This window comes from Leptidea sinapis, chromosome Z (assembly GCF_905404315.1).
Source record: "Leptidea sinapis chromosome Z, ilLepSina1.1, whole genome shotgun sequence".
Taxonomy (NCBI): domain Eukaryota; kingdom Metazoa; phylum Arthropoda; class Insecta; order Lepidoptera; family Pieridae; genus Leptidea; species Leptidea sinapis.
In genome coordinates this window covers 9,959,059-9,981,910 of record NC_066312.1, presented here as the reverse complement: position 1 = coordinate 9,981,910, position 22,852 = coordinate 9,959,059, and the positions used below count along the sequence as shown (strand labels likewise).

Here is a 22,852-nt window from a genome sequence, read left to right as displayed (position 1 = left end):
TTAAAAATATAATTTTTTAAGTTTTTTAAGGGGAAGGCGTTCGTAGCGTTGCACGAAAATAGACGTCAGAGTTATCTTTCAGGAGGAATACAGCCATTGTAAAGTGCTAAAATGTTTTATGCGTTTGTGTATTTACAATATTGAAGTGCATAAGAGAGCCCATTGACGAAAATACGCCCGTTATATATTAAAAAATACAAAATCAATTCACTTTAACCTTTTTTACGCGTATTTGAACAGAAACATAACTAAAATGTGTATTTAATGTTAATACAGCTGTATGCTAAATATTCACCTTTTTTTAAAATAAATTTTGTGAAGCCCTTTATTTTACGCAATTATTTTTAAAACATTGGCATGATAAAAGCGCTGGGAAGACCAGTGACAGGACAGGATTATTTTTTCCGCCGCTTGCTTATAAACATTGACAGCTCGAGCAACTCATTCCATTCAATTTCATACCTCCGCAAAGTCGAATACGTACTTTTAATTTATTTTGTCGTCTATAGTGAAGCTTATTATTTTGAATTCTGACGCTCCAAATATATCATTATGACAATTCGAAAATTGCTGTATATCGAAGTCAAAAATTTTGTATATGGATAAGGTTTTGCACGAGAAATATATGTGGTGAATATTGCGTTCTATCTTAGAGTTGGTATTAAATAATTTATGATTTGCATAAGCACTGCAACGGGAGAATCAACAGCCAGCGACCAAACTTAGAACGTTAATATTTAATAATTATATTATAATTTGACTTACAGCTCCCAAAGTGTATCAGTAAATATATGTCTGTCATATTTAATTAAAACACTTTTTAAATGATTAAAACGCATGAAATAGTAATTGTGTTTTGACATTAGATTTTGCGATAGATATATTTTTGATATTGAAAGTTACTTTTTTAATATTATTTTAGTTGGGTTTAACTATCCTGGTTTTCAAAACCTTTTCAGATCTCATTTTCAGGGGGACTGAAAACGTGTAACGTGTATTTAAATGTGTAACACTCGCTTTAATCAAAGAAAATACTATGTCTACATAGCCCACTATCAAATCAAATGTCAACCTTGCAAAAACGTGTCTTTGAACATCTATGATATTTTTACGCACCTAATATAACCAAAAGATATAATCGCGATATGTACCTACGTACCAACTTGTAACGTATAGAAAGCAATTCTTATATTTATTTACTCCTTTTGTGTACTCTTTCTCATTTTACTCTTATTGCAGTATAATTTATGTATCGATTTTTTTTCGTAGGGCTGATTCGTCAAATGAGTCTCCATCGGCAAACGGTCTTACAGAGTTTGGCGAGGTAAGAAATTATTAATCTTAACTTATTAATCAAGGATTAGAATAAGAAGATTTCCGTGCCAGCTTTAGGATTTAAAAGGAGAACATTTTGTAAGCCATGGTCGAATCGGAGGGAGGGGTACAACAGCTAAGCGGGAAACGTTGCTAAGTCATGATGTGCTGCAGTTTTAAATACAATGATTTATGCGCTAATAATTGCTCGTAGATGCGAGACCGAATCACGAATGAGGAGAGCCAAAGTTACCGACATAGCCCAAATGAAGTGAACGAACACAAACTGAAGTGGCAGTGGGTAGGGCACATAGGGACTGACAATCTGGTCAAGATCGCCGGAATACGTATGAGGGCAGCGCAGGACCAATCGTCTTGGCAATCTTTGGGGGAGGCCTTTGTCCAGCAGTGGACGTCATGAATTGCTCATAAGCAATTTCGTTCTCGTTTTAATATTCGTCGTTTAAGTGACACACCTACTGAAAATTCATTGCGGACATGGGTAGAGATGTTCCGTTGATCAAGAATCAAGAGAGCGTCATCTTTCTTGGTCCACTTGGTGTAGACCTTTAGTCCAAACGGCAGAGTACGTAATGATTTATCCGTTCCCTCCAGCTAAACACTAGTTCCTTTCGTGATGAAGCACATTTATATTGAAATGTAATTGTTAATAAACAAATAGGTAGTTTAATTAATTTGAGTCCCATAAGAAACCTACAAACAAATTAAATTTGTAGCTAATATATCAACTGTAAAGTAGATCCTATAGATGGAGCCACAACCTGAGAGTTGAGCAAGACATACCAAGTTTCCGAACCGCGTGTCACTTGAACTGTTGGCTCAGTTAGTAAGAGCGCTCACACAGAACCCGAGAGGTCGCGGTTTCGAGTCTCGCATCGTTCATACATTTTGGTTACAAGTTTAATTTGTTTAATTAATCCCAGTGATGCGATCCCAGGGATATCACTTTAAAAATAGCAAACTGTTTAGAAACCTAGAAATAAGCACGTACTGCAGGTCTTGTACAATCCTAAAGTGACCGTTTGGGCCGCCCTATCTACGCTTAGAATAAACAGTACATTTTGTTTGAAAATTCGCGTGGAGCTTTTGAAACTGTTGACGGCGATTATTACACCCTTATGTTAAAATAATTATTTCTTCGGAGGTTTACGGTATCAATCCCTACTAATAATACTATGCAATTCCAGTTTCAATAATAATAGTAATAATAACCTTTATTAACAATCTATATTTTATAAGTTCAGTTTCATTTCTTATCTTAAATCTACTAAGTGTTAAAATTTGTTTCTATAAATAAAAGTACCTACCTATGTAATAATTTACTGTATTCAATACCGGTTTCTAGATTATCATGCTTTCAGTCACCTTTCCCCAAGTGTTCTTCACAAAGATCTATCTCTTGCTTTCATCATCCAATCCAAGCGTATGCCACCTTTTTGAATATCATCTTTCCAAATTCGATGCTGTCTTCCTTTATTTCTCGTTTTAAGTAAGACAGAAAAACAGACTAAGTGACAGGTTCGTTTCAATAGGATATTGCTGCTCCTGACACAGCAAGAGCCATTTTCCCCTTAACCCTAGAAAAGTTATGAGCTGATATGGTGACCTAGTTTAACCTCCCAGATCGCCAATTCCCACCTAAATTGACATCTTTCTTTGTAACGCAAACGTGTACGGTAATGAACCATTAAATAAATTGGAGGTTAAAGAAAATATCGAATGTTTTCTGAACGCCAATCGACGTGCTCTACTGCAGCGCATCGTTCTGATTATGCCCATGAGATTACGTAAATGTGTACGACTCATCGTAAAAGATTTAGATGGATTCCTTATATAAAAAATAAAAACCGAATTTGAATAGTAAATACATTTGTTTTTTCTGTAATGAATAATTACAGAGTATTTATTTCATTTACTACTACTAAGTCTGACCTGGGACTCCCCTTAGTTAGGACATATGAACTGGACTGCCAAATACATATCACAAAATGCAAAAAGAGCCAATTTAATTCAGTGCTAAAATCAAATTTGATCTTTAAAAATACTTGCAGTATTATGTAATTTGATATATATATTGATGTTTATATGATCCATCCTTTTTAACTTTGGATATGCTGTTATGAGGGTTTTTTTTATTTCACACTTTATCATTGCTTGGCGTTGTATTCAAAGCGCAGTCGAAACAATGAACTGAACAAACACTCCGCGTTATTAGGCGTCTACTGACGTGTAGGCAGAGTTTTGCTTCAGACAGTTCTTGTGAGTCTAGTTGTTTATTATACTGACACGGGAGTGGGCCAGGGATTGGAAATAATACTCCGCTTATAGGAACGAGTCTTTATTTGCGTTCACTTTTTTCACTTTTTCTGAACTTGCGCTTCGCCGGTCTGCCGCTGTTCCTCTTGTGGGCGGCGGTACCTTCAACGCGTCACACCGCACCGAACACTAAGTCTCTTCTATCTTCTTCTTCTTGGAACACTTCCACTTTTCACTGCTTCTTCTTTTCTTCTGCTTCTTCTTCTTTACAGTTTCGAGTCAGAACTAGAACTGCCGTAGGCCACGCTTAGTACGGCTTATATACCCCCGGATCCGTTCTATTTTCAAAATGATTCTCCCATTCCATCTTTAAATTTAAATTGTACTAGAAAATTATTTTAACTAATTTTACCCTGCTTACATATTTTCCATCCCTTTTTTTCTGTTCGATTTGATCCTGAACTTACTAGAAATTTCCCTTAACTTTACAAAACCCAAAAAAATCCATACACTGGTGGGTGTATCGAACCCGGGTCTACAGCTTCTAAAGTAAACACTTTTCCGCTGAGCTACGAGTATTGCTGACGGAGGTGTTGAAATTAACAATCTCTTGAAGTTTGACAACTCTCGTCATATACTTCGAAGGGTTGCTACGCAACAATACGTTAATTGTTGGCGCCTTATTTCATTTGCTCCTTTCGGAATAAACTTGTAACTGTCAGGGTCAACGTCAGTTATCAAGTTCATGTTTCCACTCCCCGCTTCCGCATCGCTCCTTCCGCACCCCGTGCTCTCTCCCCCTACCTCGTCCCGCACGCTCACGTCGGTGGATCACGCGCTCACACGCTTGCGCAGCGTTTCGCGACCCGCGTATTCAATTAATATAACGGCGGACGCGCCACCTAACTAACCTCATCAGTGACTAGTTTAGGATTCAAAATATTTTAATAGATTATTTGGTGTAAATTATACGAAGTATTTCCTTCTGATATAATGATATAATGATTTCCCTTTCCGTATTATGTGCATCTTATAATGGTTCTGTCTTGTTTTTCTCTAGAAAGTAGTTCGTGAGATGAATCGTTTGGGGATGATAATAGATTTATCTCACGTGGGAGTGAACACCAGTCGGGCTGCCATTCGTACTTCTCGAGCTCCAGTCATCTTTAGTCACTCCTCAGCATACAGTCTCTGTCCACACAAAAGAAATGTTCCTGATGACATATTACAGTCTTTGGTAAGTTAAGATTAGCCAAATATTGACTCAAGAAAACTCACAAGATGACACAGAGATACAGACAGATAATTATAGATTCCCGAAAAATAACGCATAATTTAAAATTTTTTTTAGTTACAAATAAGTTAATCAAGTTGGTATTTCCAAAAAATTCTTTGGGCGAAACATACCCAAAGTCTTAACATAGAACACTTACCGCCGTACTCATCTTAATTTAAATATAGCAAGCAATGACGATCTATACAAATAAACATGTCACGTCGTATAAAAACAAAGCCGAAATATTGAACATGCCACAAAATACACCGCAATAGTTGTATGAGATATTCTTGGTCAATAAGCAGCAATATAAAACATTAATTCAGTTCAGATTTGATTCAGACAGAAACACTTGACACGACTAAGGAGAAAAGTGTGCTTGCATTATCTTTAAGCACACTTTTGCTGTTCCGCTATGAGTCTACGAATGATATGTCTTTATATGTGTATAGAACGTCATTGATAGCAATATAAATATTATGATTTGCAGAAAGAAAACGGGGGAGTTATAATGGTGAACTTTTTCCCTGACTTTGTAAAATGCGCACCGAATGCTACACTATCGGACGTTGCTGGTGAGATTACTATTTCAATCTACATTCCTACTAATATTATAAATGTGAATGTAAGTTTGTTTTTTACGCTTTCACGCCTAAGCCACTAAACCGGTTTTGATGAAATTAAGTACAGTAATAGACAAGAGCTTGAGAAAGGAAAGGGTTAACTTTTATCGGAAATAAAAGACGTTGCGGGGTTGAAATAAGGGTGGAAATTTTGTTTGGAAGTTCGTCACTATCGTAGATAACGCCATGAAACTTTGTATTTAAGCACTTGAAAAAAAATATATAAATATTTGTTCTAGCTATTATAAAATTTACTCTTGTTTGAGGGTGAAAAAGGGGGATGAAAGTTCTATAGTTTGTAGCTTATAAAAATGTATTAGCCAAAGCAGTTTCTATGTGTATTATTTGCAAAGTGAGTATATTAAGAATTAAAAAATGCTTCCCAAAGTAACTACTGCACGCGGACAAAGACGCGGGTAAGAGCTAGTTTATCTATATATAAAGCACACATACGGTATTGGAAACTTCATTCCTTAGCTACAATAGGCACAGACCCTATAATATATCGTTGGAAAGGTCTCGATGAGGAAATCTCGAAACCGATGGGCTCAAGGTGGTTGGGATCAAAAGTTGTTCAGGTTCAAACATTAATTATGATAGAGTAGATTTTAACTACAGTTAACCAGGCATGTATACAGGGCCAGGAGACACGCGATGGGAACAACCAGTTGTCAATATATTAAATTATACCACACATAAGTAACTCTCATAAGTTACCTCATTTGAAACATGTGTTGAGCTTATCAAGAACATTTTGATGTCTGGGAGGAATCGCAGAATGCACTTGGCATCTTCTATGATTTATCTAAGGCTTTTGGTTGTGTTCAACATTCAACGCTGGTCAGGAAGCTATGTCACTATGGCATAAAAGGAACTGCCCTCGATTTTCTGATTTCATATCTCATTAGTAGAATTCAGAAGGTCGACATAAATGGAAAGAGATATCCTTGGACTCCTCTCAATATGGGGGAAACCACAAGGGTCTATTCTTGGACCGTTCCTTTTCCTCTCTTCTTCTATATAAATGATCTTTCTATATTAATAATCTTCCTAATCTTACAGAAAAAATATAAGGTAGTATTGTTTGCGGACGACACTTCACTGATTTTCAAAGAAACCAAGCTATGTATGACGAAGTGAACGATATTGTATCTGACATCGTGTACTGGTTTAGCGCTAAAAAACCTATTGTTAAATAGCAAGAAAACGAGATATATAAAATTTATCGTATCAAATATCAAAAGTGTAGATACAAGTATTATGTTAAACGGAGGGGTGATAAAACCGGTTGAATCTGCTATATTTCTTGGCATTACTCTGGATTCCAAATTACAATGGGGCCCCCATATTGAAGGATTGTGAAACAGACTTAGTTCTGCAGCATACGCTGTTAAAAATATTAGACAATTAACTGACGCTGATTATATACGGCGCGACTGCTATACTTTAGTTATTTCCATAGTATTATGTCCGATGGTATATTGCTATGGGGCATCACTGTCGATATCGACATAGCATTAATATTAATACAATATTTGTCCTTCAGAATAGGGCTATTTGTGCTATTTATAACCTAGTTCCTAAAGAATTCAGAGCAAAATTCAAAGGTATTAACATATTTTGTTGCTTCTCAATATATTCTTGATAACGTAATGTATGTTCATAGGCGCACAAATGAATTTGCTAGAAACTTTCATAACTATAAAGTTAATACCAGGAACAGACATAAGCTTATAATGCCTACGACTCGGCTAAGTCGAGTTAGTAAGTCTTTTGTGGGGCGATGTATATGCTTTTACAACAAGATCCCAGAAAATGTTCAAAACAAAAGTATTACGTTATTCAAAAGAATTGTTAAAAAACGTTTGTGTGGTAAAGGTTACTATAACATAAATGACTTTCTTAATGATACCACAGATTGGGAATGGAGCGACCGCTCTCAGGTTATTTAATAATTTAATTGTACAGTATTACTTTGTAAGCATATTTTTTTGATGAAAAAACAAAAGCCCGCTGAGTATGTTGCGCCCATTCTTCTCAGGTCTAAGGCATTCGTTTTGGAATGGGTGGTAGTTTTTTTGACTATCAATAAGTGATATCAATAGGGTGCTATTTTGAATAAAAATGTTTGATTTGAACACACACACGCACAGTAAATTACAAATATAGAACGTCAGAGAGAAAACCAAACAAAACAAAACTTTGCAAGATAATTACTTACACGTAAAACAACTTCGCTAATAAAAGATCTAATCACATACTTATTTCTTCCGAAGCTCCTCAAATCACAACTCCTATAATGTATTAATGTTCAGATGCTTAGAAAGAAAATTAGCTGCTACTCAATAGATTGACCTAACTAGAACTCTTATTGCACTTCCACACTAGTGTTTCAAACGTTCGTTAGTTAAAGTTAATATTTTTTTTTATTTACTAACCATTCTTGTGAGGTTTTCTCAGTGTTTGGAGTCAGTGAGTGATAAAAATAGTGATTTCATCTAGTTTTCTCGTATGCAAATTTGAAATTTGCGGTCTTATTTAATGATTTATCGGAGGTTTTAAACATGGCTAATAAACGCTTGTAAAAAAATGGTATTCATAATCGCATATTTGAGCTAAAACGCTCATTATATCTTCGATAAAGCTCACGTGTGCTATAGTAGCTAGGACCTTCTATAAACCTATTCTAAGCCCTTGATAGCAAAAAACATGGCCGACATCTATCAGCTGTCTCGTATTTGACGTTCGTTTTTCGATATCTGTCAGTTCATAGCTGTTGTCATTACCAACCTACAGACTACAACTCGCACTGACCTTTACATATACCACTGGACCGGCTGTTCCATATTATTTGAAGCGTCACTCGCGAGCGTCCAGAGAACTAATTATAATGTATAATACAAATGGCTGTGAAGTAACGTACAATACTCTCAAGTATTTTTAAACTTTGAATTAATTTCGTTCCTTTGTTATTTATACTTCAAGAATCAACATAACAAAGTAGATTTTTTTTTGTATATAGTTTCCCACCAACTATTTCGTCCACTTGTTTCTCATCACTAGTTTTAGAACCGCAAACTCTCGCTACATGGTCAATACCGCCAAAATGGCGAAAGAGGTCAGTGACAACTCGCTACTCAAAACTGTGATTTTTGACGTTTGAACTTATTACGACATCGACTATTGACATCTGATAAGCCATGAACATTGAAAAAATGTCTGTTTCCATAGACAGTTCCTTGTTCAATCAGTTAAAATCATGGTTTTTAATATGAAATGGCAACATTGCGTATTAAAGAGACGTATTAGTTATTAGATATCAAACGATTATGAATTTCAAGAAAGAATTTTCTAGAATAAATTCAATTAGGAATTTAATCGAACGCTCGATAGGCTTAAAACACGTTTTTTCTAATATAGTTAGTATATTTTGTTTTTTGTTCTCATACCCTCAATATGCATTATGTTAAATTATGTCGTAGTGTTGGTCAATTATGATAAAAGTTTTGGATGGGAGTAAACTGATCTGAAACGTTGTGTAACCCCATATATATATTTAAAAGCCATACCTTCTGCTTTAAGCATCATTCCTAACAATACATTAAACCTAATGTCCTACCCTCCTTTTCATAATGGTCCGCTAACTTAAAACAGCCGCTGAGGAGTGTTTTTTCTCATTCATTAGGTCAATAGAAGACAGAGTGAGAATTAGCAATGCTTTAAGTTAGCAGACTATTATGAATAAGGGGGCTAATGTGTAAGACCGCACAGATTTCAGACCGCACCTTGAATTGAACATAGATATACAAAACGCGAAACATGATATAAATATTCAAGTGCCGATCTGCTACATTTCAAAGATTATTTATCATACCTTAATAAAGCTCTTAGTGGATATGATTCCTTATGACCTTGGTTGACTCAATACTGCGTGTAGATTAAACACGTGTAAAATTTTAACTCAACAGTCTAATTCTCAGTGCCACAACCTTATTATAGTATCTTGATAGTGACATGTACATGATTTGATCTTTTACAATACTCTTATACATAAGTAATTCTCGCAAATATATTTTTTTAAGTGAAAACTTCGGTTTCTTTAGGTACAATTAGCGTTACTATTATTATGAGTGCGACTATGTCGTCGGCTATGTGACGCTCTTTAGGTTAAAATCGGTTCGACTTGATTTGAATATTATGTCTAATGAAGAAATATAGAACAACGATTGATGGACTTTTTTTTAATATTTAGTAAATCTTTGATCAAAAGTATTAATAAATTCGTTACCACTTACTTATTTTTTTATTAGGGAACGATACAAATGATAATCAGTCAGACCAACATTTACGAGAGTAATTTAAACAAAATAATTTGCTAATTATTCTATTTCATATTATTAACCTCACTTTAGTTAAGATTTACTTTTGCGTGTGTTAAGAACACTAAAGTGACTAAACACACGACGGTTTTTTCAAAGGCAATCATGAAAGCGTACATAATTTATACATCTAGATAGAGCCTCTTGCTGTTAGGCGACGCATGAAAACAAGCCGCGTTTATTACTTTACGCATTATTATTTCACGCGACAAGCTACGTCTTACACTTGCGATATGTATCTAACTTACTTTGTCTAAGTGTGCGTGCGTTGCTAAAAATAGAGGTTCAAATGTTCACCGCTTTTCTATTCCACGTGTTCACAGCTGTCACCATCTCTATAGACGTATAAATAATCTTAGTCTTAAAGCATATTACGTTTAAACTCTCCTTTCTCATTTTTTATTTGCGCTAAAAATAAAATACTTTCTCTTAAATGCTTCATAACTTTACGCTCTCTCAGAAAATCGTCTATTTGGTTCCCATATCATTGGGTTTCAGTATAATTTCTATGCTTTGAACAAACCTTGAGTCCAGTAGCCATTTCATGGTGCCTAATAATAATACGGGAATTCATAAGTAAATTGGAACACAAAATCCTGTACAGTAGACTGACGGCAAATCCTTTATGAATAGCTAATCCTCGATCGATCATTAAAATGCATAAAGTAATCAAAACCAAACATGCGTGCTTTAACTCAATCGATTTAGTGTAATAACAGCTATATAACAAACATACTATCAGATTAACTAATTACTATCAATACCAGTCAAGTAAAAGCTTGGAATAATTACATTACTCAGGAAAAAAAAGTATTAAAATCCAGCAATTTCACTTTGTGTTAATAATATCGCAGTTAGGAATTTGTGGCATATTTTTTATCTTCTCTTCGATCATATTTATATTACATACGGCGTGTCGATATAATTGCGACAATAAATGAACACACGGTTAATAATAGCTATCTAACCTTAATCGTAAAGAAATAATTCTATAATTTAAAGTAAATAATTGAAATTTACAAATTTTCAAACAAACAAATTACATATTTAGCAAGCAAAGGGTTAACCACCAACCACCCTTATGTGGTCTCATAAGACGGCACGAAGTAGGTATTAGTGCCTACGCTAGCTATCTTTATTCTCATCAAAACTGTCGATCAATACAACATGTTGCTACTGGTTTAAGCGGCAACGGCTTTAAATATCATACTTCTATCGTTTAAATATACAGGCTGTCCCAAAGTTATGGGACATGAAGGGAAAGTACCTTAAATATCGTAGATAGGGTATTTTACTGAAAGAAGACTTTATGTTATTTTTAAAAGTTAGTAATTCCGCATTCAAAGATTTTCTAAAAATTACTTGCCTCGTCTGGGACTCGAACCGACTTAAATGTAAAAAAAAACACCCCTACTTTTATGATGCCAATCGAAAGAATGGCCAAAAACTAATAACTCTTCTCAAGTAACATAGTATTTTTAAAGAAAGGAGCGACGTAAAATGTTTGAGTCAAATTTCAAGAAAGTTATTTATTGCCGACGACGACGTCCGAAAATTAGAGATACTGTCATTCCATAGATAGCCTTCTTTATTCGTAAATAAGTACCCACTTCATAATTAAATACTTTGTAGCATAGTTTTCTTAGTTTAAAAGCGATACGAGAACGTGGGCGAGTTACAAACAGAATTGTGCCATATCATATCGAGTATTCACCATAAAATGATAAGAAAATCAAAAGGTAGCGGTCTCATTAAAAGATTGGCAATTTACGTAAGACAGGAGGGATCACATTTTGAGCATTTAATTGATTAATTTACAAAAAAATACCCACTTAATTGACTACTTTCACATATCTACATATCATAAAAGTAGGAGTGTTTTTTTACATTTGAGTCAGTTCGATTCCCAGACGAGGCAAGTTATTTTTAGAAAATCTTTGAAAACTTTTAAAAATTACGTAAAGTCTTCTTTCAGTAAAATACCCTATCTACGATATTTAAGGTACTTTCCCTTCATGTCCCATAACTTTGGGACACCCTGTATATATAGAATGAATAGGAAACGAAATCGAGGTAGGCCTAATAAGAGATAGAGCGATGACAGAGGAGAAACAGCAGGAAAGATGTGGACAAGAATTGCAAGAGACAGGAACGAGTGGAAATCAATGGAGGAGGCTTTTACCGCTACAGGCGGTCCTTATGTCGAAAATAGTAACTAATAATACTAACAACTAACTTTTATCTAAAATAACGAAATACTAACACGTACTAATAAATACAATAATTTATAAGTAAATACCTAAATGTATAGATGTAAGGAAATAAAGCTCTAAATAAAATAAAAATCGTATATTTCACCGGGACACCATGGCAGCGCAACTGGTTGCGTAAGCTTCCAAACTAGACACCATACGGACACCAGAGTCATGACGCGTCCGAGCTGGTCGCGCCACCAATTTTGTTGTGCAACCAAACGGACCACCAGTTGAGTAACTCTTTATAGAGTTGTATACATTTTGTTGTTAGTGGTGACTGGTTGAGCCACCGTGACGTCCCAGTGAGATTTAGCCTTATGCCAATCGTTAAATGCTCGATAATTATATGTTTTTGTACCCAGAACATTTCCATTACATCAAGAGAATGATTGGTGCTGATCACGTTGGTATTGGTGGTGATTTTGATGGAGTTAACAGGTAATAATTCGTACCCTGCAGTATTAAGTATTAACCTTTCTCATTTCTCAAAAAGCACTATTACAGTCTTATTAATAAAAACAGTGAAAAGTTACTCCAAGCTTAAAATTACTTCTCCTTGTCATGTAAGTGTAGTAATTCTGTAGTGACAAAAGGTAAGATAAAGACAAAAAGTTTTAAACTTGGAGTAACTTTACACTGCGTTTATTAATAAGACAGGGTATTTGAATGTCTCAAATAATTTTAGAGTACCACGCGGTCTTGAAGATGTTTCTAGATATCCTCAATTGTTCGCTGAGTTGCTTCGAAGTGGGCAATGGACTGTTCAAGAACTTAAGAACGTAGCCGGCTTAAACTTGCTCCGTGTAATGGGACAAGTTGAAAAGGTACAGTGAAATTATTAGTCTGACCCTTACCTGTAGAACAAGCCACAACATGAGAGTTGAACAAATCAAACACGATTTTATAACGACTCGAACGGTTGGCTCAGTTGGTTAGAGCACCGGCACGGAACGCCGGAGGTCGTGAGTTCGAGTCCCGCATCGTTCATAAAATTTTGTTTTTCAAATTTTATTTGTGTATTAATCCTAGAAGTGGGGGTTATCACTTTAAAAACATAACATATTGTTCAAATTCAAATTTCAAATAGAGCTACCGCAAACCCAAGTGCTGGCAGCTATTTCAGTCAACGGATAGCTATCGAACGCGGAAATGCTGCCAGTATCTTCACTTCCCCGCAATGATAGTTAAATTTAATGTAGTCATAGTATTTTAAATATAGTGAGAGCTCTTTCACTCTACGCCCGAACCGAATCCGATCCGTATCCGTGAAAAACGATCCGGTGTAGTCGTAGAACTAGTTCTAAAGATTGACGGAAAGAAATCGGATTCGGATCGGATGTAGTGCGAAGTCGTTTAAATAAAAAAGTATGTTATTTATATAACATAAGTTAATATTGGCAGGTCCGTGATGAAATGCGCACTAACGGTGTTGAGCCCGAAGAACACGACGATACACCCAATGATGGCGGAGATTGCGTCAGCAATGCATTCTACACCGATTTATATTGATTAAATTTAAAATTTTAGAACTTTATACAGATCAGGCAGATGAAAATGTTCCGGTTTTTATTCTATCTTTATTACTATAGTTACTGAAACGAATGATTTAGGTGCTTCAATACACAATAGAGATTTACTGTCAATTGTTGGAAATTTCGTAATAAGTCTCTAAAAACCACAACCTATAGTTATTCGCCTATAGTTATGGTATTATTTTTTATTAAAATAACTAAAGGCGAAGCAGCCTATGTAATAATATATAAGCCATGTAATAACACATGTTTTTTATTAGCTTCATCTGTTACACTTCATACGTTTGTTTGTAACTGACTCATTTAGGCGCGATTTTGTCCCACTTTAAACGGCCAAATTTCGTTGAAACTTCGTAGATTTATCGAGGACCGATAACAATACATTAAATTGATAAAATTATTCCATTTTTATAAATTAAATAATTTTTTTCATCTATAAGGCAGGAATCGATGTTCATTTTAGTCTTTTTTAAACTATGTTTTTTATGTTAATCCTCAGATCTTATTGTGACTGTTGGTGATATAGTTACTCTGTAATCTGTTTTTCTCGTTAACTTTTTAATTATCGGATACGTCTGGCTGATATGTACAAAGTAAAACAAAAAACTATACGACTCGGAACTGAGATTTAAAAATATTGATTACCTACATAACGTTGTATTTATCTTATAAGTAAACGTATTAAGAATAACTTTTGAGTGAAGGTGGATAACGCAAATCCGTCATAGGCCGAGAACTGGTCTGTGTTTTCTTATGCACATTGTACTTTGTTGTAGTTGCACATAACTATGTCTGAAAAATAAATGTATTTACTTGTTTTCTTCATCCTCATCATTCGCGTAACTTTGACAATATAATATACATCACCAAAAAATGTCAGGTGAATGGCATTTTAGTCATTGAACCGATATGTTGCTGTAAATGTCTCGAGGCGTTGAAAGTTAATCAGCTCTAATTATTAGTACTATGTTCATAATATGATTTATTTAGTTCATAAAATGATTGCGTATTTCAACGAATAAACATTATTATGTTATACAATATATTTATTGTATTAAATTAAATCACACTTTGTGAATGGAGCGATCACCCCAGGCATATGCCTACTAATATTATAAATGTGAATGTAAGTTTGCTTTTTACTCTCGATTTTTTAGATGTTACAATCGATTTTAATAAAATTTAGTACAGAGAGAGACTAGAGCTTGAAAATATTGACATAGGCTATCATTGCAAAAAAATAAATGGAGAGGTTGAAATAGGGGATGGCAGTTTGTATGTAAATTCGTCATTATCAAAGATGAAACCATGAAACTTTGTATTTAGGGACTTAATAAGAAATAATTCATAAGCATTTGTTCGATTATTTTTGAAACTTTGACCTACATGGGGATGAAATAGGAGATTAAAGTTCACAGGGAAATACTATTAGAGAGACTGTCTACAACGACAAGGTATATGCGCTCTATCTACCTATGTATGTGTATTACTTGAAAAGTATCCAAAAAAGATAAAAAAATATGTATTCAACGCGGACAAAGTCTCGGGTAAGAGCTAGTTAATGAATAAATTTAATTTTAAATCAATTAATATCAAACACAGAGTACCACTGAGGATCTTGCAGCATTTCTTCTCAGCTTTCTTCAGAATGGGTGTTCAATAAGTGTCTTAAAAATCCTAATTTATTCAAAATATGTGACTATGCATTTTGAACTTAAATAAGGATTCATGTTAAATAAATTTCAAGAATTTACAGAGGAATTGGAGGCTACGTTCTTATTTATAATTCCGAATCCTATATTTACTCACACTAAAAAATTACCTTAAATGTAATTAATATGAATTAATATTAGGAGCGAAACACTAAGACTGTTGGCATTATTAAGTATGTATTAATAATAACTAACGAGATGGACATCGAGAAACGTCTTTTTTACTATTCAATAATTGAGTTCAATTCATTTGCTCAATAAGATAATCAATAAATTTTACGGCGTCTAAATTTTATGTCAACCCGCTACCATTGTTTGTGTAACCTAATTACCTTTCAAACGTACAGTAAAACTTGATTGGATTTATTTCGATTTGATTTTTTTTTCATTGAATAGTATATAAGTTGTCTTCAATTATATTTTATGAGTGATGTGTACAGTTTAGGATCTAGATTGCCTAGATTGCCTAAAAGACGTCTTAAAATGACTGAAAGTTTTGGATATTCTATTTATCTTTTTATATATTATTTTTAGATTTATTATATTGTAAAATGACGTGTTAATTGGCAAATTATTCTGTTATCATATTTTATACAAAAATTATAGTTATTTTATACATTTATTTTGCTTTGTAGCGGAATAATTCGAATCTATATTTGCAATTGGGCATTTAATTCAAGAGTTTCCGGTAACATTTAGACGTTGTCGTAAACGTTCCGGATCAAATAGCTCTCGCCAAAACTTTCAGAAATTCCCTGCTTAATCCGTTCAATCATTGATTGGGCTTTGAATTGAGAACTTTTTGCATAAATAACACGGTGTACGCTTTTTGAATTGAACTTTGTAATTGTTACTGTTTGAAATTTAATTATAAATTTATTACGAGTGGGTGGCTCCTTTGCACAGGAAGCCGGTTACATTATGGGTACCACAACGGTGCCTATTTCTGCCGTGAAGCAGTAATCTGTAAACATGTTTCGGTCTGAAGAGTGCCGTAGCTAGTGAAATTATTGGGCAAATGAGACTTACCATCTTACGTCTCAAGGCGCAGTTGTAGTGCCACTCAGAATTTTTGGGTTTTTCAAGAATCCTGAGCGGCTCTACATTGTTATGGGTAGGGCTTAGCAATTACCATCAGCTGAACATCCTGCTCGTCTTGTCCCTTACTTTCATAAAAAAAAATACTGGCATTAAAATTTAGCTTTATCATTTAATTTTATCTATGAATTTTCAGTACTGATTAAACAAAGTTTTAACAGTTTGTCCTGAGAACAATTTATTCGTCCTTTATCTCAAAAAAAAAATTAAGTAAAATTTAATTAATTTCATAATTATAAATAATAAACAGCATTAAGATCACTGCCCTTTCATGTAACCTTAAAAGGACTCTTTGAATGCCTAAAATGGCCCAAACTAGTAAAAAGTATTCAAATTAAATAAATACCTGATGTTTACAACAATTTTGATTTATTGAACTTTCACTTCCCATAATTTTCCTGTAATAAAATGAGCTTGATATGAATTATGAACGAATTTTCGTTCGTGTCAAATGTTGTAACTCGTGTATTACCTATATTTACTTTGACTTTCTATATTTCGCGTCTTGCGATATTTTTCTAACTGTATTTTAGTATATATGTACTGTTAATAAATAAAATACTATAAATGTATACTACAAGTCAATGGCGTTTCATTACTCCTTAAAACTCATTATTTATTGCATATCAGAACAATTAAATGCATGTGGCTGTAATTGTCGTCCATCAAACAGTTATCATCACAGAAAATTAATTGATTTTGCCGCTATTTTACGGAAGTTCATAATTGTGTATAATGTATATAATTGTTATCAATTAATATATTTACGGCCTTACAAATAAACTTGGTATAAAGTTATACCTAAGAATAAACCAAGAATATGCCAAATGTTGACTATATTGCTGACCATACTGTCAATACAATGATAGTTCTTGGCCTATGGCCCGTGCCACTAAATAAAAATAAATGATAATTCTCAAGCATGTAAAATAAACGCGGGAAACGTAACACGTCCGAATAAAATCCCAATCAAAATAAGTAAAATGTCTCTCTGTAAACATTTTACATATTCTTGGTTTATTCTCAGATATAACCTTAGACCACGTTTATTTATAAGGCCGTTAGTGTTTATTCTGCTAAGTTTTGTTAAACTACATGCAGAATGCAAAGGCAAAGAATTAGGGGTCCCCCATCGAAGAATCGGCATCTGATGAATTCTCGACTATACGACCGGGTTAGTTGTTGCAGTGGAACCCTTCTGAAAATACTACAACACGAATAGAGTGAAAGTGTGAATTCCAGAGTTCGGTGAGTCAACAATTCCTGAGGATGCCCCTTGTGGAGAAGAAAAACGAAAAAATCCTCCATTTTATAAATCTAATTTGTTCCAGATGTAAGGTGAAAAATTTTCACTTTGAAATGGGTTTTAAAAGCAGATTTTATCGTAATCCAAAGAGGCCAGTACGTGTAAACGGAAATTTCATTCTTAAGCCCCTATTATTAAGTCTCTATATTTAATATCTTAGATAATTTATATGTCTAGATAGAGCCTTTTGCTGCTAGATAACCGATGGAAACGTCATACACTCGCGATTTTTGTCACTTTGTGTTAGTGTACGTCGAAATAGAGTTTAACTGGCAACCTCGGAGGCTTCTTTACATAGGATGCTGGTTAGATGATGGGTACCACAACGGCACCTATTTCTGCCGTGAAGCAGTAATTTGTAAACATTACTGTGTTTCAGTCTGAAGGGCGCCGTAGCTAATGATGAGCTAAGCTTCATAAGGTGACGATCGCAATTGTAGTGCCGCTCAGAATTTTTAGGTTTTTTAAGAATCCTGAGCAGCACTGCATTGTAATGGGCATGGCTTATCAATTACCATCAGCTGAACGTCCTGCTCGTCTCGTCCCATATTTTCATAAAAAAAAGCAAGTTCAGGTCATTCAGACCGAACCATAATTCAGACGGTGACAGATGACACACAACCAAGGAGAAAAGTGTGATAACTTTGTTTTTAAGCACAATTTTGTCATTCCGCTATCAGACAGCGAATGAGATGTGTTTACATGTGTATAGAACGTCACTGCACTGAGCTTTAAATGATGAACAAGCTCGATGTGTGATTACTCGCTATATAGTGGAAATTGGAAAATTACCGCTGGGAGTCGCTCGGTGAGTATTTCTCATCTCTAGGCGAGCAACATTCATGTGAAGGGGTCCTCGCCGATATTGTGAAGTGTGAACAGCCAGCAATCAACTATTGAAATATACATACAATATATTAGCGGATCGACCAACAAAGCCTGCATCTAACATAGTATCTCTAACTGCGATCATGAAAAAAAAATGATTACTATTTATTATTTTCATATAATCTTACTAGACACCAATTTTCACCGACGATAAAAAAATATAATATAACTAAAAAAGACCCACAGATAATTAAAAAAATATACAAAAATTAAAAAAAAATCGTAGATTGGTTTCGGTAGGTCATTCAATAAATTTTCATCACCAATTTTAAAAAAAAATAGTATTCACAGACCGCCTAAGAAATAATTCTGTTAGCAGGTATAATATCTCCATTTGCTTCAAATTATATTGATACACGATTTATTAATCTCCTTAATAGACACTATTAAGGGGATTATTTACGAACACCGGGTTATTCAAAATTTATTTTAAGCTCTTTTTTCTGTTTAATAATTATAAGTAACTAGCTGACCCAGCAAACGTTGTATTGCCGATATTGAAATCGCGATACAAAAGTAACTGTTGATCGTAGATGGGTGAAAATTTTAAGTTGTATGTATTTTTTAATGCTGACTCATAATCAAACAAATTAAAAAAAAATAAAAAAAAAATTGTCGTGGACCACCCTTAACACTTAGGGGGATGAAATGTTGTCCGATTCTCAGACCTACCCAATATGCACTCAAAATTTCATGAGAATCAGTCAAGCCGTTTCGAATGAGTTTAACTACAAACACCGCGACATGAGAATTTTATATATTAGATTAAAACGTGAAGATAATAGTAAAAGTTGTATTCACGTACCCTATATTGTGGCCATGTTATGTTTACATTACATTATTATGTGGGAGGCTCCTTTGCACAAGATGGTGGCTAGATGTTGGGTACCACAACGACCCCCTATTCGGCCGTGAAGCTACTGCTTTACACTGATTCTTGGTCTGAAAGGAGCTGGTGAAATTACTGGGCAAATGAGACTGAACATCTCATGTCTCAAGGTGGAGCCGCACAGAATTTAGGAAAAATCATTGCATCATGCACTGCGTTATACTGGGCAGAGCGTATCAATTACCATCAGCTGAACGTCCTGCTCGTCTCATCCCTTAGTGTCTCTGTAAACTCTTGAGCGCAAAGTTAACCACAAATCTTGTTGTTTGGCGATTCAGTAGGTACGCGAAGAAAGAAGAAGCCCGCAAGAAAGTAAATGGTGCGCAATACGAGTTAGCAGCAGTAGGTTCAAATAAAAAGCTATTCTTTAGATTAATATCATAACCTAGTTCTTATAACAAGTCGTGTATAGTATAACTACAATAATAAGAAGATTAATGAAGAAGAATTAAAGAAGTTCAATGACAACGATAATATATTTAATATGATATATATGTCCTTAAACATACATAAATACATATAAACATCCATGACCTTTTTTTCTCCTCTTTTGTGCATATATCTTACAGTATGAATGTAATTTGTATTTATATATAAGTATGTGTATGTCTATAATATAGATAGGATATATTATATCCTATTTTATATTAATTTATTGCGTTATGTCAAGTTATATGTAAATAAAATCTCGTACACCTTTAGGTTGCCCGGAAGAAATCGCTGGCAATAATATAGCAAATAAAACCAATAACTTACCGATATTTTTGAAAATTTTCAATTTTGATAGCGGTAAGCTAAAAATAGTCGAAATCGGCTGGCGTGATAATGAGTTATTCGACCATTTGTCGCGCACATACTTTATGCAAATTTAAGACTTTTATGGTTTTCTTCATGTATTTCACCACACGGGTAACATCAGCTTTCAAACAAAGAAAAACAACTAAATCGGTTCACCCAGTCGAAAGTTCTAAGATAACAAACATAAAAAATACCGTCGAATTGAGAATTTCCTCCTTTTTGAAGTACATCTAACCATCATACTGGCAATAGACATCTTGTATTCAGCCCAATGACAAAAGAGGTAGCTTCGCTACCGTAAAACGGGGTGATTAGGGATCCAGGGGTGAATAGGGATAAAATCAAAATTGAACCTGAGACGAGAAATTAATTTGCTTACCATAGATTACTACATACTTTTTGGAAGAAAATCGTAGTAGAATATATACTCTCTAGGTTGGCAGCATTTGTTTAACATGAAGTCAAGCAATTCGGCGTAAGATTCACTACTGAAGTTGTTGCTCTGTTACCGGTGTTTTTTTGTGGTTCTAAACTTTCGAGATAAATATATTTTTTTAGAACTATTTGAGCTAGTTTAGTTTTATTACGGTATATTAGTTATTTCTAGAGACGTTACATAAAGGGTGAGTACAATTTAAGCGCTTATTTGTAAATTTAACGGTTAAAAGTGGGTGGAGATACTTTTTATCGAAATTTGAGGTGAATAGGAACGCCGAATGGGGTGTATAGGGATGGTTAGTAAGTCTAATAGGGACGCCATATTTGGTTAATAGTGACGAGCTTAGTGACTCAATGGGAATGTAGAAGGGTCAATAGGAACAGGGCTGTCACCACAATGTTCTTGTTTTTTATCATATAAATAGTTACAAAATTAAATATCGGCTTTAAACATGCAAAGATTATTAATACATGATAACTTAAAAGTAAAAAATAAATTATGACGAGTAGTAATTATGAGGGGGTACAACAGCTTTACAATTCAAAGAAATCGTTACTTAAGATGTGGATATATAGGAAGAGCATGTGTTATGATAATTCTAATAAGCACAAGCTCAGCTTGGATAGTTACATGGTTCCATTAAGAAGTTCCGATGCCCACTTTCCGACTTAATCACCAGATAAGTTTGCTGGTACTATTGTGATTCCATGTGAATTTGGTTAGTTATAATATATTTTTAATGCAATAGGTAGACAAACGAGTTTATATTTGTTGAACAATAATAAGAAATAAGTGCAATTCTATCATTAAATCTCTTTCTTTTTTCAGATAACATCTATTTTTGGACAACGCCGCGTGATTACCAAACTAGTCGAAACACAAATTATAAAAAATATGACGATTCTGTAATAGAAATAGCACTACACGAGTACAATAGCTCTAACCTTTCCTTTAAAGATGTTTCACGGAAATACGATATACCGAAATCAGTCCTGCATCGGCACAACACCCGTGTCATGAAAAAACAAGGAGGCCAAACTGCCCTAAGCCGGGCTGAAGAAGCGTACTTAGTAGAGTACGTAAATGTATGTTCAGAATGGGGATATCCTCTAGAACCCATTGATTTTAGATTGCTGATAAAAGGATACCTGGATAAAATGGGAGTTGATATCAAAAGGTTCAAAAATAATTTGCCAGGTCCTGATTTTATGTCATGTTTTCTTAAAAGGCATAAAAATAAAATTAGCAAAAGACTCAGTCAAAATACAAAGAGAGCAAGAGCAGCTGTTTCACCAGAAACCATCGATGAATATTTTAGAAAACTTGAAACGTCTCTTCGAGGCACACCACCTGCTAACATTGATAATTACGATGAGACCAACCTCAGCGATGACCCAGGACGTCAGAGTGCTGGTTAAGAGAACAGTCAAATACCCTGAAAGGGTAATGAACCATACAAAGGGTTCCACATCTCTTATGATGACTTCTGCAGCTGACGGCACTCTTCTACCCCCATATGTTGTATATAAATTGCAAAATATGTACGATACGTGGCGGCAAAATGGACATAAATATTGTAGGTACAACTGCACACCTTCCGGCTCGTTCGATGGTAATATTTTCCAGGACTGGGTTTGAACTATTGCAATGCCGTATTTCAGTGATAAAATTGGATCTAAAATTTTTATAGGTGATAACCTGGCCTCTTATTTATACTTAATATAATAATTAATATGTTAATTATAATACTTTAAGTATAGTATGTTGATTAAAAAAAGATTTTAATACTTCTATAATGTTGATTATTACAGTGATTTTATATTTTTGAATTCATTTGTATTATAACCTTTACCCGACTGTGCAAAATAATGGTAATATTTGACTTAGCCGTGACAACCCTGACTGTTTTTTTCTATTGTCCCATAGCTGATCCCTATTAACCCCTCTAAGAGTTTAAATAGGGATGGGCAACATTTTAAGCTATCATGAGTAATTCGTAAATTTTTTAAGTTCTTTCTACATTTTATCTAATAGAGATAGTTTTAACTCAAGTTTTTAAATATAAA

The 22,852-nt window shown here is 34.3% G+C and overlaps 1 protein-coding gene and 1 long non-coding RNA gene across 4 annotated transcripts in view; both read left to right on the top strand.

Moving 5' to 3' along the window:
* Window positions 1-17,046, top strand: part of LOC126979058 (dipeptidase 1-like) — a 52,890-nt gene extending 35,844 nt beyond the window's left edge. For all 3 annotated transcript variants that reach the window (XM_050828246.1, XM_050828245.1, XM_050828247.1), the window contains exons 7-12: window positions 1,270-1,324; window positions 4,652-4,828; window positions 5,358-5,442; window positions 12,487-12,562; window positions 12,810-12,948; window positions 13,526-17,046. In XM_050828246.1, coding sequence (XP_050684203.1) covers window positions 1,270-1,324; window positions 4,652-4,828; window positions 5,358-5,442; window positions 12,487-12,562; window positions 12,810-12,948; window positions 13,526-13,633 — 640 coding nt within the window. In that variant the 3' untranslated portion in view covers window positions 13,634-17,046. The remainder of the gene's footprint in view (window positions 1-1,269; window positions 1,325-4,651; window positions 4,829-5,357; window positions 5,443-12,486; window positions 12,563-12,809; window positions 12,949-13,525) is intronic.
* Window positions 17,047-20,647: 3,601 nt separating this feature from the next.
* LOC126978272 (uncharacterized) lies at window positions 20,648-22,615 on the top strand. The gene is made up of 2 exons (XR_007732569.1): window positions 20,648-20,970; window positions 21,615-22,615. It is a non-coding gene; the product is annotated as an uncharacterized LOC126978272 (long non-coding RNA).
* The last annotated feature ends 237 nt before the right edge of the window (window positions 22,616-22,852 follow it).